Genomic DNA, 19,510 nt, shown 5'->3' with positions numbered 1-19,510 from the left:
GAGCAAGGAGATGTAGTTATTTTCGTTAGAGTTTGACAGGTGGGGGGCTATTAAGTAAGACTACTTAGCCTGAAGACATATTTGAGTGTTTCCAAGTGACTCATATTTTTCTCTAATGATGATGAAGACAACATATGATGTGATAATCCATTAGAGTGCACAAGTATGTTTTACATTTTCTCCTGCTAGTCTTATTTATTTCTAATGCTCTTATTTATTACAATAAACACATGCAGGACATATTAAAACACAGGACCAACAATGTGCCTGATTTGAGTCTGGCTGGTGACCTTTGTTGAACATCTTTTTCCGTCGATTCCGGTCATCTTTTCATTGTCTGTAATAAATGAACAAAATGCCACATAAAATACTAGAAAGCAGTGAAAATATATTATCGTATGCTGTTAGGGTAAGAACCAAGGTTAAAGTTAAATCATCTCTTATTGATTTTTGTCATTAAATCAATACCACAAATCATACAGGTGAATGGTCAGATAAGGAGAAGTAGCTCATTTAGAGAAGGATTTTATTGTTTTAGGATAAGATTTCCCCTTATATTAACAATAATTAAGCTGTTTTTTACTGTTTGTGTACCAAATTAGCCATGTCAATGACACATTTCCATTGTATTCTGGAGTTAAGTGTTAAAATGAAAGAATCATCCAACCCAGCCTACATTTATCATCTATTATTGTGATTTTTACACATATTGAAGCCATCTGCCTTCACCTTCATGTGTCTTGGCTGGTAGAGTTTAAGAGACACGTTTAACCTTTATGTACCGCAGTAAATGTTTCAGTAAAATTGCAGTGTTAGTACGTGTGGTTGCTACACCCAGTTTGTTTGTGCACCAAAGATAAAAGTGCTTGATGTCCATCCAACTCAGAGCACTGTTTTTAGTGATAAGGGCCAGATCATACCCATAGCTGTGCTGTTCTGGGCCGTGGAACTGAGCCATTTTGTTTCAACTAATTCTGATGACTCAAATGCTAACGAAATGAGACGCACATTGGGAGATGGAGCGAGAAACTCCCACACATCTCAGTAGTTGAGTATTATATGAAATTCATATTGGATGAGAGGTCTATTTTTAACTTTTATTCATGCAGGGAATGTTTCCTGAGCGTGAGTGCTCTTGTTTCAGGATCACCCTGCTCTACACTTAAACAGATATTTACACCTGGAAGCTGCCCAATACAACCACAGTCTGATCTGGTCCACTGGAGCAGATGGAGGTTAAGAGCCTAGCTGAAGGACATCTCAGTGGTGGTAGCAAGCAAGGGACAAGCAGTGCTCTGTTACTTCCTTTCCTAGATTTAATCTGCTGGTTCAGGGATTGAACCACAGATCTGCCGGTCATAATCCCATTTATTTAACTTTTTAATAATTCAGTACAAGCTTTGTAAGAGTGTGGAAACCGATGCATCTATCCATCATGTCACATATATCTTGTTATTTCTGAGTATGCGTAGTTCAGGTCTGTCTGATTTGTAGCCACGCTGCTGTGTCTGTCAGCCAGTCCACCGCTTTGGTCCAAACTGAAATATTTTAACAACTACTTGATAGATTGCCATGAACTTTACTACAGACATCCATGCTCCTCAGAGGATGAATGTTAATGACTTTGTTGATTCTTTAACTTTTCCTCAGTGCAATTATGAGGTTGACATTTATGGATATGAGTAAAATGTCTCAACAATTATTTGATGGATTGCCATGAAATGTGGCTCAAACATTCATGTCGCCCTCAAGATTCACTGTAATAATTTAGCGATCCCTTTCACGTTCCAAAATAATCAGGTTAAAAATTTTATTAGTCCTGTACTTTGGGAAATTGATGAAATTCCCCTCAGCCTAAGCTGTACTTTGTGCTTACTGCTAATTAACAAATGTTAGCATGCTAACACACACAATTTAGATGGTAAACAGTATACCTGCTGAACATCTGCATGTTAGCATTATGAGCATCTTAGCATGCTGGCATAAGCCTTTAGCCCAGAGCACACCCAACTACAGCATCACAGAGCCAGTAGCTGTAGACTCTTAGTCTTGTTCCCCATATATTTAAATTATTAAAACAGCTCCATTCATTATGGAGCATTTTTTCCTCTGTCTATATAGGGATTGCAGGACTGAGCGATCGTGACCGACTTGTTCAGTTATTATTGTCCTAAAATGTACTAGAAATCCTGTGCAGTTTGTCTTCCTCAGATAATTTCTCACAAATATATAGTCGATTTGTCTGGAGTGCGTACTCAGAGCTGGCTGTGAAGCAGGACTAATGGCTGCCATAAAACAATAGTGTAAGTCTGTGTCCTCTCTGTCCGTCCTCACTGTTGTCCTTAGAGTGGAGGAGATAAAATGCTTGAGCACATATCCATGAATGTTAATTTAATTGGTCTGGCTTGGCCTGATGTGAGGGACAAACAGGATAAAATGCACATAAACCTCAGATGAAAGTGGATGCTTTTAACATTATCACAACATCTACAGTAATGTTTAATTCAGAGCGGAGACATTGAGACCTCTGATTGTGGTTTTATTCAGCGACACACTCATTTTCAAATGTGTGATGGGTTAAAGTCATTCAGAGTAATTTTCTCAATAACTGAGTTTCCGTCTCAGTATATTATAACATGTTGGCTGTTTGTAACATCAGCCTACATAAAGGCAACACAAGTTATTTTAGAGGCATATATTTTAAGATGTATAAACTGGTCCTGGCCCCTGAATAATATAAGCTTATCCTTCCCGCTGTCAGCCTCAATTTGAATAATTTATCTGTGGCAACAAATAGAGGCAAAATCTCTGGCACCAACTTGGAGAATTGGCACTTGAGAAATTGGAAATTCCTTTTTTTTTGCTCGTATCACCATGACTTTAATAAAATCACCAGCAGAAGTCTCCTCTTGTTATGCTTGTCATCTTTCTCTGCTTTCCGAATCGAGGTCTTGGCCAATCACTCATCACTCTGTCGACAGGCGGCTTTCAGCTGCACTTGTCACACTGTGATTTCTGGAACCGATAAGAGCTCTGATTGAACATTTGTTTGGCCTGTGGAAACACTGATGGGAGAATGGCTTGTAGTTGTTCATTTTCTTTCTTTCTACGGTTAAACACCTTTCCTGGTCAGGCACTGTTGGCTTGAGTACAGAGAAGCGTCCAGACAAAACAAAGGTGTGATACATTGGGAATTGATAGTTATTTCTCATAAATATTGTCAGTAACTGATCTCAAATCATTGTCCACTGACCTCACAACACTGCAATATGCTGTGAAATGGCAGACTGTGGTGTAGACTGCCATAATCAATCATTTTACAAAATAAATTCTAGTGCACTTCCTCAGCGGAAATGGATTGAATATTACAAAGCCAAAAGGTGCAGACCTTGGCTGAGTCATAAAAAAAAGCTTTGTCATATGTTTCCAAAACTCTGTCGCAGTTGTTTTGCACTTCCTGTATTGTACAGGAGTTGTGGACAATTTTCACTGTATACGTCACATGTTCCATCCTTTATGAATCATCAACACTTATTAATATATTGTTATCTAAGAATTATTCTTCTGTGTCATAGTGCTGCAGCCTGTATAAAGAATCACTAGATAATTTTGTCCTTACAAGCAAAGTGCTTCCAGCTGTCTCTGTTTTTGACATGGATACATGTGCATTGGTGGACAGAGAGGTGTTTTGCAAAGAAATATTTCACTTTGATTTGATCCAAATGTATTAAACAATACACTATTTAGGTCGTACTGTAACTATTCAACTAAAAAGAACTGAATGACATATCCACGGGACGTGATTGAACTGTCAAGAACAAATTTTAATTAAAAACGTAACAGATTTAAATTAAGTTTATGGGTTTAACGGCTAACCTTGTGGATGGCTCTGCTTGTTTGTATTTTTATTAATATTTTAATTAGTGTGTCTGTGTTTGATTACTGCTTTATGTGGATGAATTGTCTTCTAATTTGTTCTCAGGTTCATCTTATAAAAAAGATCTTGATCTCACTGAAACTTACATCATAACAGAAGTTCCCTTATTTTACCAGTGATTGCATATGTGGAACCTGAGACACATCAGTGGAAAATCTTGCAAAACCAGTTTCAGTTGGCTTCTCTCTTTGTGCTCGGGGCGTAGACCTTTTGAACATGTACTCTCTCATTACCTACCTACTCAGCAGCTGCAGAAAATCCAATATGGCTTAAATGTTCTGACAGTGCTCCCAAGTCACAATACATTGTATTTATACACATATGCATACACATTTATAAGGAGCAATTTAGGGTTCAGGACACTTCTGCATGCACATGGGGGCCAGGGACAGAACAACCAATCCCATAACTGCGGACCCACTCCACCTGAGCTGATAGTTAGGGTTAGGGGTTAGGGTTAGGGGTTAGGGTTAGTGTTTTGCTTGATGTTTAATTAATATGCCTGCCATATTAACATGTATTTTTTATGAACTTCATAACTTGTGTGTTATCACCTTTATCCATCACTATGACACCAGATAAGTTCATTTAACTCAAAAAAATGTAGAAACTGATTCTATCAAAAGTCTTAAGTAACACAAACTCAATTCTTTAGATTAGAAAATATTCTTTTTTAAGCTGCTTTTACTAGTCATTTTAACTAGCACTAACTTAGTTTTGTTACAGAGTTTGAGTAACATTCCTAATTAATAACATTTTACTAGGTATTTTGTTTTCACAGTACAAATAAAAATGACAAAATTAAGTCATTTTCACTTCAAATTACTAAAGCTACTTGATTAAGAAGGTTATTTTTACTTTAGTAAGTTACATTTAAAATTATGTTAGTTTTACTCAAAAATGTTTAGGTAATCAGTTTTAACAATTTTTTGAGTTAAATTAACTTATCTGGTTTTACAGTGATTCATTATTTGTCTCCAAAATACACATTTGCACAACAAACTTGAATCCTGTGTGTGTTTTTTTTTTCAAGAGCTTCCAAAATGTGAAAATTGGCTAAACAACTCAACCTATTACCGAGCTACTGTCAATATCTGCATGTGAATTTTGACACACATACTCACAAGTTTATCCGAGCGCTGGCCTCTCTTAATGACAATGTTTTCATGCTGTGTGTTTTTTCAGGGACTGTGTGTGCAGCCTAAATGACGAAGTGGAACTTGTTCAGGCATCAGACAACACCAATGGTCGCTGCTCAGCCAACGGGGGCTAGTGCCTTGACTATGACTCCAGCCCCTGTCGCATTAGTCTCCACTGACAACTCCACCGAACCGGTCAACAAGAACGATGCCTTTGACGAGATCAAAAACAAGTTCCTGAATGAAATCGACAAGATCCCACGTGAGTGTTGGACAAAACCCAAACCTGTTCCGATCAACCAACTTGTATTGATGTGATTCTAAGCAAGGATTTTGGAATTAGATTTCCTTTTTTGCTGCAGGCATTGGCTGCCTCATAATGTCTTTATTTAGTATTGATCACTGGCTGCCCTTCCTAATGGCAGAGAAATCTAATTTTCATCCAATCTAATTGCTAACCTAGCACCTCTCACTAAATATATTTGGCCCAGGACATGACATGGAGTAAATGATTGGTTGGTCAAATGTCAAAGTATTTGCTTCTTTCTTCTCTTTCTGGGTGTGGATGTGCCATCTATACATTGGTCTGTATATTCTCCTCAGTGCCGTCCTGGGCCATCATTGCCATTGCCGTGGTCGCTGCTTTACTCATTCTAACATGCTGCTTCTGCATCATCAAGAAATGCTGTTGCAAGAAGAAGAAGAACAAGAAGGGCAAGAAGGGGAAGGGTGACATGGGAATGAAGAACCTGAAAGGGGGAGAGGTATGTTCCACCATGGGAGGTCGCATCACAGCCGAGGGGATTTACACCCACACTGCGCACAGAGTAAAGCGCACCACAGCTAACTTTAGCTTGTTCATGAGCCTCTTATATAACAGCTGTGGGGCTTACAGTAATAGAGAGACAACATGCATGTAGTGATAGGTTTGATTCAGCTAATTATAAAACAAGCGTTAATTTAGAACAGCAGTCCTCGTGTTGCACATTTTAGTCACGTTTCCTGTTTGAAATGTATTAGATTACATATCGTTGATACAGACTGTTAAACTTTTTGATGGCATTCTAACCCAGTCAGTGTATTCTCCACAGGTGTTAATTACATTCTTTATCCACCATGATTATGTTTTATTTTTCTCTTTTTTGTTATTTAATGTATTTGTCATGAACGTTATTGTTTCTTTTTTTTCTCTCACTTGTGCTTTGGGATTTGAGTGGAAAATGACAGGACTCTTATCTATTCAGCCTAACCATTGTTTTCCCAGTCATTAAAGCGTAATTATGAAAATAATTAGTAGTTAGCGCAATGCTTTTTTTGGGGCCTATAATTATTATTTTTTTCACATGCATGACTGATAATTTGACAAAGTACAATAAGAATACATCTAAAAGTGGAGTTATTTTAAAAGCCAACGGCCTTGCTGCACTAGATATGATTGTGCTAATGAGGAGGCTTCTCTATCTGTCATTTTCCTCGCTCCCTACAGTGTAGCTGACTGCATTTGCTGTGATTACCCTTCTTTGGTGTCTGCTGTGAGTTCAATCTCTGCCTTTGTCTCTGCTCTCCTCCTTCCTGCTTTGTGTCTTATGTGTGCTCCGTGTATCTTGACTGTGGTGGACTTCTCTGCCTACGGTAGGTCTGACAGCACGCGGCGCCCCTCTCTGGCCGCTCTGTGTAAGCGCAGACCAGGGCAGGGGGGGAGCGTTGATGGGGGTGGGCTGGGCTTGGAGGGGTTGGATTGCAGTGATGATGACAATGAGTGCTATGGCTTCCTTAGTTTTTTGCAAGCTTAGGTGCTGCGGGTGCTTGAGGAATCTATGGGAGCGATTAAGCTGCTTCGCAAAATCCACTGAACTGATATGCCGCACCAACTGCTATGTCTTGAATATCCAGAGATTGCATTTTTTTGGCAAAAAGAATAGAACAAAGATGTGTTTAAGTGTCTATGGTTTGAAATGAACATGAAACTCATCCTATGGTTGAGCCTTTGAATGACGAGTGCACTCAGCAACTCACTAGAGATCACTAACATGCATGTGCAAGGGGTAAGCTGGATATTTGTCAAATAATAGCTTAGTCTTTGCCTAACTAAGAGCTTTGAGCATGTTTCCACCATAACAGGCCTCGATTGTGCAACACAACCAAAAACTGGCATCTCACAAACAATTTATCTCCAGAGATACATTGACCTGGGTCTGAAATTCCCACGCAGTGCCCAATTTGTGCAAACACGCTCAGAGTTCCACAACAGATAAAGCTGTTTGTATCTCTTGACAAAGACCAGCATATGCCCTTGCAGTAGGTACCATTGAATGGCCACAACTTGACTTGAGAGTAACTTTCCTGGATGACCCATGCTGCTGACATACTAGGTGACAGTCATTGATGCCCTCTCTCCCTGAAGCACTTGGGTCTCACTGAGGAGAAATGGTGGGCCAGAATGTTTGCCCACATTTGCAGTCAACTGCTGATTTCAGTCGATCCAAAGTTAAACCTACAATCAGCTGGCAGTTATAACACATTATTCTTTGAATAAAACCTGAGTACTAAGCCCACAATTTACTCCCACTGAGTTGACCAAAGGGCATACATTCAGACGTACCAAGTCTTTATCTTTGAACCCCCACTGGAAGTTTGAGAACAACTGTAAATTCTCAATATAGCATGATCCCTTCATGGATGTGTACATTTCACTCAGCAACACGCGTATAGAAATTTTTGGACCTGACAAAAATTTGTCATAGAGGTTTAAAACAGAACATCGAATTATCTGCCTTCAGAAATTATAAGGTAATTCATTTACATTTGCCATCAGTAAGAAACTCGGATCCTGCATTGTGTGGCCTGGCATGCTTGAATGAAGAGCATTTAACACAATAAAGATAGAGAATGCCACATATAAGGATATTCTATGAGAATGTGTGTGTGTGTGTGTGTGTGTGTGAGAGAGAGAGAAAGTGAGATTTAAAGCATGCATGAGAGCCTGCATGTAAGCAAATGTGTGTGCGCGTGTGTGTGTATGGGGGTGTACCATACAGTATGGTGTGTAGTGGGTATGATAGTGTGTGTATTATCTGTATGTGTGCCCTGTTCCTCTTCCAGCTCATCAGTGAGTAGCTGGACCCTCCAGTCTTACGAAGACATCAGTGTTTTTTCAAGAAGACAGCCATAGGAAAGTAGGCCATACTGAGATATTATCCAGCGTCATACAGTATCCAAAGTGAAAGTTTACTTTAATATTCACATCAGAGAAAATTGCTCTCACTTGATTAGTCATGACCGAGTCACTGAGTGTGATGTAAAGGCGAGAGATACATTAACTGAGGACTTGACTTATCGTCTTCATCAAGACCCGATAATCTCAAGAGCAGTTAACTGACAGTGAACTGCTGAATTTTCTTCTAGCATATGATCAAGAGTCACAATAATTCACATTAGAGTATCAGCTGGAAAATCTGGACTCTGGAATAAATTGTGAAATAAATCAGTAATTAAGTTAAGCTACAATAATGAGGCCAGAGTAATAACAGCAGCAAAATCCTATCAACAATACCAGTGTAAACTCATTAATTAGACTTTGGTATGTCAGGAGGAGATAAACTGCAAACAGTAATAATGTCAGGCTTGAAATAAACCTGTTTGTCGAACAGCTTACACTATCAGTTGGAGGATATCCGTCTGCAGTTTTAGTTTGAGAGCTTTTCAAGAAAAGTGTCAAGAATCACTGTGTCAGTGGTTTGATCAAATCTGTTCCTCAGAGCTCTGTCCTTCAGTTCCTCTCAGTAAGGACACTCTGCTTCTTGTGACAGCTTGCATTTGAAATACTGTACACAGGGTGGACAAAATGACAAGAACACCTTGCACTATAGTGCAATGCGGTGAAATACAGTAGTTCTGAGTAGTTCTGCAGTAAATACAAGTTTGAAGTGTTCAAGTTTTCTGACAAAAAGTCAGATTTTTGTTGTGTTTTGGAGAAAATATTCAATAATATTCTCCACCCTGTTTACTTCTGACTTTGGCTCATCTTTGCTGATACAGCTATCATCTGTGTGGGCTATGCCATCAACATTTTTTAGACTTTTTTAACTTTTAATGTAATATGACTCACTTGGGATGAGTCATATTTGGGATTTGTGTTGCGGCCTGTGTGACCACCTTTCAAAGTTGAAATCCTGTTTCAATTCATGTTCCCGTTATTTTGTCCATCCCCTGTAATATCCCAACTACAGGCAGCTACACAAGTGAGTCATATTTATTTGTCAAAACAATTAGCAGTAATAAATGTTCACTATTTTGTGAAAAAGGAGAACTTCCAGAGGTCTCTGCATGGCTGTTGTTTTAGATTGCAGTATATTGTAAGGTGTTCCTGTTTTTCTGTCCACCCCTTGTATACTGACTGTTTTTACTCTGTTGTTTCTCTCTTTTTCTCACTCTGTCTCTATCTATCTCTCTGTACTCTTTGCACAGTAACATAGAGTCCTATTTAAATGGCATATTGTAGTCAAAGAGAAATTCCCCACCTCTGATTTTAGCAGATTTTAACATACCTCATAAAAAAGAAAAAGAAAAAGAAAACAGCAAATGGTGTCACCCAAGAAATAGTGAAATCAAGTCAGGTTGCAACCGTGGTCATCGATGAACAGATTGCACTAGTAACACCGGGGTGAGCGGGGGTAAGTGGCAGGTAGGTGCTGTGACTAACTCGACTGCTGATGCTCGAGGTTTTGTGATCAGCACAGCGGCCACCGCAGAACCGTCCTCTTACTCTTTCTCTTTGCCCCCAACCCCTTCTGTCTTTGCAGAAACAACAGGACGACGATGACGAAGAAGATGATGTCGAACCTGGATTGACTGGAGACGAGAAAGAGGAAGAAGTGAAGGAGAAAGAAAAGCTCGGGAAGCTGCAGTACTCCATTGATTATGACTTCCAGGAGAACAAGGCAAGCAGACAAACTACTTGAGTAGCTTATTTGACATTTTCTTGTCAAAAAGAAGAGTCTGTCTGTGAGCATGTAAGCATCACACTCTACCACCATTTCCTTTGTGTGACATTTCCTTTGGCCTGTTTTTTTCTCTGCCAATAATCAAAAAAGAAAAACAGGATCATGGACTTAGTTAAGGATTTTGGGCTGTGAGCTGGAGAGAGAACTGAAAGACTAGGTGGTTACTGATTTTTAATGACATACTTCCTCTCTCCTACTTCCCCAGCTGGCTGTGGGAATCCTGCAAGCAGCTGATCTCCTCTCCATGGACAGCGGTGGCACCTCTGACCCCTACGTCAAGGTCTTTGTCCTCCCTGACAAGAAGAAGAAGTATGACACAAAGGTCCACAAGAAAACGCTCAACCCTGTCTTCAATGAGTCCTTCACTTTCAAGGTTAGCTGAAACACCTCGTGGTCATCTTTTACTTATAAGTTATTAAAGCAACACATACGTGAAGCCGTTTGATAGGTAGACAGGTCCTGGTAAAGGTGAAATGCTCCTCTTGTCTGTCTCTACTTCCAGGAGTGCTTAGCAGGTGCTTAGATTCTGATTTCTTTTTCACAAGCACTACTGGCCCAGCTGTGATAAAAAGCAGCAGACACATTGAAGGTGTCCGACAAGGAGAATGTGGTAGAGAATATAATTAAAGGAGAGGGCCACCTCTGGTGCACCTTGCCTGCTGACACAGCTCTATAAAAAAACAATTCAAACAGCTTTTGATTGTCAAAGTCAGGCTAGTTCTGCTGAGGCTGCATGTTATTAAGTCAGGGGATTTTGAGCTCCAGGCCAAAGTCACAACCCATATTGCTGTATAGTTCTGATCTGACCTGCACTTTAAGGCCACGGTTTTCTGTCTTCCAGATTCCATTCCAAGAGATGGGAGGGAAGACTCTGGTAATGTCCGTCTATGATTTTGATCGCTTCTCTAAACATGATGTCATCGGCGAGATTAAAATACCCATGAACACCCTTGACCTGGCAAAGCCAATTGAGGAGTGGAGAGACCTGGACAGCGCAGATCAAGAAGAGGTAAGAGTCATGCAGTAGAGTGTTGCATTTACCACGCTGCAGTTTTTGTCCATTACTTCCGCTGATGTGAGTTGTAGAGATGTGTGGTTTTTTTTAGACTTTTCAAGGCCGATACCATAATCAATATTTGAGAGAATGTATTTGAGAATCCAATAACAATATATTGGCCTTTTTATATTTTTTCTATAAAAACATAAAAAAACGTACTTCATAAGAATCCCTTAAAAAGATGATATCTTTTTATAATAACAATATATCGAATGACAATCTGAAAACAAGGTGAAAGGGTTGCTTGTAGTAATTAACCTACAGAGAATTATCATCTGAATCTGCAGCTGCAGATAAAAACATACTGTACACTACATGCTCGGTACCAAACAGCAGACCGGCAAAGTCTGTGACTAGTGAGTGAACATACTGGAGCATTTAGCTAAAGATGTTGTTTCTCTCAGGAGTTGGTAGAGGCTTAGAACAGAACTTCAAGAGATGACTTCAAATGAATGATAATGTTGCTGGATGTGAACTATATAATGGGTGACACTACATTACCTTCAGTACATTCTTGACATTTTATTCTGCAATTTCTGCAATTACATACAGGTAGATATGTATTGATACAATGATATCTGAAATGAAATGAAATAAGCTGATATTATTGGTATATGGACCAATTTATTAGTCAGTCTCTGTATGTTCACTATAGAACCTTTTAGTCCTCTGTAATCTTAATGCAATATGTAATATACATTTTAAACATACTGAAATACTTTTAATCAGATTCTTAGCAAAAACACAGTTTTTCAATATAGAGAAACCTGAACAGTTTACTCAGCTGATGACATAGTACAAAAATAACCATGAGCACAGGCTGGCAACTTTGTCTGTTTACCAATGAGATTCAAAGGGCTGAAGGACACATTTTTGTTTTTCTAACCAACTGTGTTGCTTGCTCTGTAGCCATGCAACCTATTATGTGGTGTTTTCATCATTATGCTGTACCAGAATATGAAAAACAGGTTTTAATCAGCGAAGCCTCCCCAGAGCCACCTTAAGAAGAAATACTCACTCTTGTAGTTTGCAGTTTCAGATGTTTTATTAGCTTTGAAAAGACTAACTAGATGTACTTAAGAATACCGTTAATTCCTGCTGCTTACACAAAAAAAAAATGGCAGCAGGTGTAATTTGTACTGAAGGTGTAAATTTAATATGGAATTCCTAAGGGATGGATTGTATATTTATGTAGTGTACTGTACATCAGAGAAAAGAGTTCTGCGTCAGACCTCCTTTAACTTTCTCTCCCTGGCCCTTTTCCTCACAGCCAGAGAAGCTGGGTGACATTTGCATCTCTCTGCGTTACGTCCCCACGGCTGGCAAACTTACCATCTGTATTCTGGAGGCCAAGAATCTGAAGAAAATGGACGTGGGTGGACTGTCAGGTATATAGACAGAGCTGAGCATCAGATATTGCATTTTATTATCACATCATCACACTTGACACTATTTTAATGCTCACTATTTGGTAATAATATACACTTTGGTCTGCTTAATGTGAATTTTGGATGCTTGCAGTGGGACTGCAACATACAAAGGAGCGTGCCTGTGAGCTCAGCCATTAGGTCGGCCCTGCTCTGCTCACGTGCTGACGTTGCAGTACTTACCATGCACCAGCTCTCGCCCCCCCTGGCTTCAGCATTGGCCCCATCTGTTGGTGCATTACAGCACTGCAACCCAAACATGCATGTGCAATCAGATTTTATCTATCATGCCTTTTGCCTTCTTTCCATTTTTAGATCCTTATGTGAAGATTAACCTGCTGCAGAATGGAAAGAGGCTGAAGAAGAAGAAGACCACAGTGAAGAAAAACACTTTGAATCCGTACTACAACGAGTCCTTCAGCTTTGAGATTCCTCTTGAGCAAATGCAGGTAAAGACGAGGACTAACTTGTTAAAATCCTATATAATTCATCAGGGGTGAAAAGAGAATCACGGTATCTTACTGTAATAAAAATGCTGTTCTCAAGGAACTGGTGGTGTTGGCTCTGTAAAGCAAGCAAATATTCCCAAGTTGAGGATGGGAATACACCTGTATATATGAGTAATATTTGATGAATTATCACTGCATCATCTTCTAATTAGATAATTGGAAAAGTACATATACTATACTAGACTATAACCAGTCTTGGGAGTAATCACATAATTTACATGCTTAGTGCGGCTATATAACTTCTGAAACAAGATATTACATATTCTGCCTCTTACAAATGAAAAGATAAATTAATAAGCAATAAAATGCAGCCTTGCTCAGTTAAATACACTGAAGGGTTTTTCTGCTACAGCCTTATTTGGTTTGATATGACCAGTAGTTTATGGCGGCTAATGTGTCCAAACTTTAGATAGATATCACTGTGTAGCTAACATTATTGAGACAGTTTACTGACTCAGTGATTATATTGCTTTTAAAGGAAAAGTTGACAGTGACATTTTGGGAAATGCTTTTATTCACTTTGTTGTCAAGAGTTAGATAAGAAAATCAATACCACTTTCATGCCAGTCTGGTAAGTATAGGGCTACCACCAGCAGCCAGTTAGGTTAGTTTAGCATACTGTAAAGTCTTGAAGTTTTGCCATCCATAGTTAGATATCTATCTATATCATCAAGATAGATATCTATCCATCTATATCTAGCACTATGAGGTTCCATTGCAACCAGCAGAGACTCCAGGAAGTCACTGCTACTGGCCAAAAAATAATCTAGCACATGACCTCCCAATAACTACAAGTTGTTGTTTTTACATTTAGTTTTTTTGCACTGATTAAACAAACAAAATAAAATGTGTTGATCAATGGGATATTATTATTATTATTTGGATTAGTGGTGCCAGCCAACTGTCGGCTGACTGTGGCCTTTTATTTACTGTACAGTCATGAGAGTGGTATCGATTTTCTCATCTTATTATTGCTATAAAATTATCTAATAATTGAGACTTGTGGCCACAGTGGCCACTGTTCGTGGCTATGCATACATTGCATACAAACACTGTAATCTTTTTGGATATAATATGCTTATTGATTTCCTTAATTGTTTATCTAGCAAACAAATCAGCATGAAACATGCAATATATATATTTATCCAAAAAATGTAATTACGTGTCCTATGTAGTCTACAATAGGAAATACCTACAAATCAAATCTTTAATTTGGTTCTGATACCAACCATTGCACTGGGACCATCACATGCCCAAACACTGGGCATTATGCACCATCAACTACAATACTTCTTTCTGTGAAAGCAGAATTTCTGTCTTTTCACCCCTCATATCCGTGTAAACATCATGGCATTCTGACTCTTCTTGTAATGCTTTCTCTCCATTCTCCCAGAAAATCCAAGCTGTGATCACAGTGCTGGATTATGACAAGATTGGCAAGAACGACGCCATTGGGAAAATCTGGGTGGGAAGCAAGTCCACAGGGGCTGGGCTGAAACACTGGTCCGACATGCTGGCCAACCCCCGTCGCCCCATCGCCCAGTGGCATCCACTGCAGCCAGAGGAGGAGGTGGATGGCGCCCTCGCAGCCCTAAATGCCAAGAAGTAAACTCCCAACGGAACTCATCGTTCCCACTTCCACCGACCTACCCATGCATTTCCCATCATTCCCCAGGTCCCACATATCAGTGTATATTCCAAAAAAACACCCTAACTGTACATCTGCTCCCTCCACCCCCACTCCTCTCCCTCCGCCACCTTTCAAAAGATCCATAGATACCATTCAACATGATGGGAAATATAGTTTAAAAAAAGCATCATGTTATATGAATTCATGTCATTGAAAAAAGAAGACAAGTAACAGGATGGACAGATACTCCGTTGATTTCCTTTAGATCTATTTTTGTATTGGGGTTGTGGTTCCATTAATAAGAATACAGAGTAGACTATGAAGAACAGTAAGAGTGCTATATGGTAATCTGGTGATAGAGGGGATAAAACATACATTCACTCATATTGTACTTCTCACCCCTTCCCTTTAGTGACACAGTTTGCTTAGAATAGTGCTTAATAATAAAATGCTTTATACTGCCATATGATAGAGAAGTAACACAAGCAGGTCCATTCCTTAGGTGTATTATGCACCACGTTCCACACCTGCCAGTTATCATACTAGATGATTCTGTTAGTTTGAAGTACATTCCTAGAGTTGGGTAGCAAGTAGGGATAGGCACATATCCAGTTACCCACAAACACACTGCCTTTTTGATTAGTTAACCTTCCACCCATCGTCTCAGGAAAACTGAGAGGAAACTGAAACTCCATGCCTTTTTTTATAAACGGGTTGTTATTATTCAAATACTCCACTTGATGAGAAAGAAACATTGGATTTAAAAGCTTGACCGCTTGTTTTTTTTCGGTGACGTAAGGCTCACGACTAGTATTAGTTTATCCATGAAATGGTATGTCAGGGAACAGGGAGTGATGGGTTTTCAGTAGTAAAAAAAAAAAAGGGTATTTGTGTATTTTTTGACTGTGCAAAAAGGCTGCGTCTGTCATCTGTACGACAAAAAGCAAGGAAATATCAGAGCAGGTACAACAGAGACTGATTCCAACCACCAATGACATGATATTTACAAGGTGTCGATTACTGCCTGCAGTCTACCACCTCCCCTCCCAACGCCTCTGATTCTGTATCTCACTTGTTCAGTGCTACTGCCATTAGTCATGGACTTGACACAAGGGTTTTACTTCAAAGGAATCCCTATAACCGTCTTACAGTCATAAAGGAGACAAGCCTTCAAAGTAACAAAATAAGCAATTTTCAACTTACCAGGGACGCCTTCCAGTTAGCGGTGTTGTTCTCTTCATTTCTTATTTTTTCTATCTCTTTTTCCTTTAATTTATCCAATTGTATTTAACTTTATTTAACTTCAAACACTTTTATTCCTCAAGCACTTTAAATCCAAAATGTTACGTTTAAGTACCCTCAGAAACCAGAGCTTTAATTATTTATGTTAGGAATAACTGCTGGTTAAAATAACAAAAAAGAGCAAGGGAGTGCATTATGTACGCAGTTTTTTTGTTGTTGCTTTGTTTCCGCTCAGCTTTTTGTGTATGTGTTTTGATTGTTTGAATATTACGTTTCTCACTTGATTGCAAGGATATGGTCTGAAAGAAGGCACTGATCCATGTGTATTTTATACACAGCTTACCAAACTGTTGAATTTAATTGCACTACTGGGTATTATTCTGTTCTGTGGTAATTTGACACTGTTCTTTGATCTGTGTAGTTTTTTTTATTGATAAAATGTTGTGAGATTGAATTTTTCTGTGGCATATGTGGCATGCCAGAAAGGTCTCCTCATATAAATGGACTCCTCCGATACGAAAAGAGACACGTTTCAATCTAATGCTGTTCCCTGGCTCCTTCATGGGATATAATTGGTTCAGTATTTGTAATTTAATATTCTGATGAAGTGAAATCTTGAGGATGAACTTTGTCCAAACTTGTTGGACTCATTAGTCCTAAATAAATTGGCGGAAGCTTAATTGTTATTTAAAATCTTGATGCGTCAGGTGCTTGGGCCCCACTATACCTCCTTGCAGGGCTAGTTGTTAACTAAAATCAATGCTGTCTGTGAGCACCAACAGCAAAAACTACCCATTGACTATGTGTGCAAGAAAATGCCAAGTCAATGCAAATCAAAGGTAGACAGTACCACAACTTTTTTTTTACGAATTTATGTTGGCTCCTGATCTTTCTCTGTTGGAAGTTGTTACACCCTATTTTTTATAACCAACATAGACCATGTTCAGATTTCTGTTTCTCATATTTTTTTCTTCTGTTGATGAAGCAGCACTAAAGAAAAGGCAACATGGAAGCAATCAAGCAACCCATTGGTGTGTAGTTTTGCCTATATACATAGTTCATACACGTTGATACTGCATGTTTATACAAAATACTGTACATAAGAGCATGTTTTAGAGACGAAGCAAAAATATCTCGTGTACGTAAATGGGTGTCATTTGTCATTTTAATAACACAACGAAGGGAAAAAAAGATGCACTGTATATTTTCTAAATGAAACAAATGTGTATTTATTTTCCATGAGGGTCATTGGAGAGAATGTCATACAAATATTAGAGTACTATTACTAATAAGAACCTTTCCACGCCTGAAATTCTTAAGCAAGTGTGTCGTCCAGTACTGTGTGTGAGTTCATGTAGGATGAAAATGTAGCCGCATGCTTGCTATCTAATTCCTTGTGATCCAGATTTTAATTTGATAACATTTATCTGCCATACATTTAGTTTCAGCACTTATCTGAAGGCCAATGTTTGACTTATTTCTGAATTTGATTGCTATTTCTAATTTTTTTTTTTAGATATCTTTTAAATTTTTTATGTTTGGGTCTCCAAGTCTATAAGATGACTATTTTCTATGAACGGATTTGGCACGGTTTTATTCTGAAATAACTCTTTAGAAGAAGATTGAATAATTCTGAGATCGTAGGTGGATTGTAGGAGTTGTCATTTGTGCCAGTACTGACCCAGAATGAAGTCCGTTGGATCATATCTTTGTATGAAATGCATTTCCAGGGGCCAAAAGATGAATAATCCCATTCCAGTGAACACAAAATGACTTGGAATCCCTTCTTCTCTCTCTCTCTTTACCTGGACGTATTTATTTTTCACTTCTATTTAAATGACCTGAAACCCTTCAAGGCTGTGTCTCTTTTACTGTGTTTATTATACAATATGTGTATGTGTATACAAGATAAATGAATAAGATAAAACTAAAGCCATAAAACTCAAGCACTAACTCTTTAGAGCTCAGCTGAGTAGCTAGAGTTTATTTATGAAAAAAAAAATCTGACATGTCATTTTCCTTGGCCAGTGTTTCTCTTTTACATTCCGTTCAGAGGTTATTGTTCATCAAGAGGGCAAAATCCATTTTACTGTATATGTGAGCATTGAGAACAGTTGTGAGTTTAGTAGAGTGAGTGTGTCTTTTTCTACTTTCAGAGCTGTTGATGTCCTTGTTTCATAGAGGTAGCTGATTTTCCAGTATTGTGATTAGTAATGTATATGCCTTGTTTTGATAGTATGAATAATAGATATAATATCACAATAGGTTCTCAGTAATACTGCTAAAATTATATATAAGAGAGTGTGTTCTGTTCTTGGGCTGAGTGCAATTTATGAATCAAACTGGACTACTCTTCAAGTTTCTCTTCTTCCAGTTTAGCAGCAGAATGTACTAGTGACTAAATGTACAATCAATAACACACTGCTGGTGATCTGCAGCTCACGCTGGTGGTTTTTTGTTGGTTCGTTTAACGTAATTCTCAAGCAACAAAACAATAGAGATCCAACAATATTAAAGCATAAAGAGAGAAACGTAATACAGTGGAACCCAGGTTTCAGGCCTGAATCCCTCCCATAGAACTATGCATAGAGTTATGGTTTTCACAAACACATGGCAAAAAGTATATTAAAGAAATACATTTTATGTCATGCACATGGTATAAATTTAAAGAAGTACTTCCAAATTTGGGGAAATAAGCTTATTTTCTTTTTATTTGCAGAGAGATGAGGAGATCAATAGCCACTCCCTTATTTGTGGGATAAATAAGAAGCTAGAATCAGGAGATGGTTAGCTTAGCTTAGCATAAAGACTAGAAACGAGGGCAAACAGCTAACCTGGCCAATCTGTCCAACAATAACAAAATCCAGCTTTTCCTGGTCAAATTTAAGTTTGTAGGGATTAAACAAAATAAATGTAATGTTAATTAGGGTGCTTTAGAGGTGCTGGTAGGTAGATGTTTTTTGGATAGAGCCAGGCTAGCTGTTTCCCCACCTTTGTGCTAAGTTAACCGTCTCCTGCCGCCCTACTGAAAGGACAGATAAGAGAAGTATCGATCTTCTCATTTAACTCGTGGCAAGAAGGCAAATATGTCTATTTCCCAAAATATTGAGTTGTTCCTTTAAGTTTACCTCAGTTGCTGGATTTTCTCCAGTAGTAAGTAAGTAAAAGTTAAACTGCCATCTATCTAAACCTGACAACAATCTTCGATGTGTTGTGTGACACTGCACATTGTCTAATGCAATATTATATCTATTCGCTGTCCCATTAATGCTATTGACTGTGACCAAATGATGCACTGAGAATAATTAAAATTCCAGGTTTCAGTGCGTTTCTGTAATACTGCCAGTACCTGATTACAGTTGCCTGCATCCGTCAACACTGTTTGAATCTACAAAGCCAAAATAACAATTCAAATAGAGGCAAACAGAAAACATCAGATGATGGGGCAAATGTGATTACAGGTACATTTATAGCACATTTAAGAGATTTATTCATAGATTTCCTTTCACTGCCTGGGTCGCCTCAGTCACATGACCACCTAAGTTCTATGGGGGACAGAAACTGGG

At 38.6% G+C, this 19,510-nt stretch overlaps 1 protein-coding gene across 1 annotated transcript in view; it reads left to right on the top strand.

Moving 5' to 3' along the window:
- The window catches only part of LOC118324262 (synaptotagmin-2-like), a 54,997-nt gene extending 37,543 nt beyond the window's left edge, over positions 1-17,454 (top strand). Inside the window, exons 4-11 of the mRNA XM_035656504.1 lie at positions 5,123-5,338; positions 5,680-5,840; positions 9,888-10,016; positions 10,285-10,452; positions 10,921-11,088; positions 12,407-12,524; positions 12,879-13,012; positions 14,466-17,454. Coding sequence (XP_035512397.1) covers positions 5,143-5,338; positions 5,680-5,840; positions 9,888-10,016; positions 10,285-10,452; positions 10,921-11,088; positions 12,407-12,524; positions 12,879-13,012; positions 14,466-14,681 — 1,290 coding nt within the window. The 5' untranslated portion in view covers positions 5,123-5,142 and the 3' untranslated portion in view covers positions 14,682-17,454. The remainder of the gene's footprint in view (positions 1-5,122; positions 5,339-5,679; positions 5,841-9,887; positions 10,017-10,284; positions 10,453-10,920; positions 11,089-12,406; positions 12,525-12,878; positions 13,013-14,465) is intronic.
- Positions 17,455-19,510: the final 2,056 nt, after the last annotated feature.

Source organism: Morone saxatilis, unplaced genomic scaffold (assembly GCF_004916995.1).
Source record: "Morone saxatilis isolate NCDOM2014 unplaced genomic scaffold, NCSU_SB_2.0 Contig15, whole genome shotgun sequence".
In the NCBI taxonomy this organism is placed as follows: domain Eukaryota; kingdom Metazoa; phylum Chordata; class Actinopteri; family Moronidae; genus Morone; species Morone saxatilis.
This window is presented reverse-complemented; position numbering and strand designations above follow the sequence as displayed.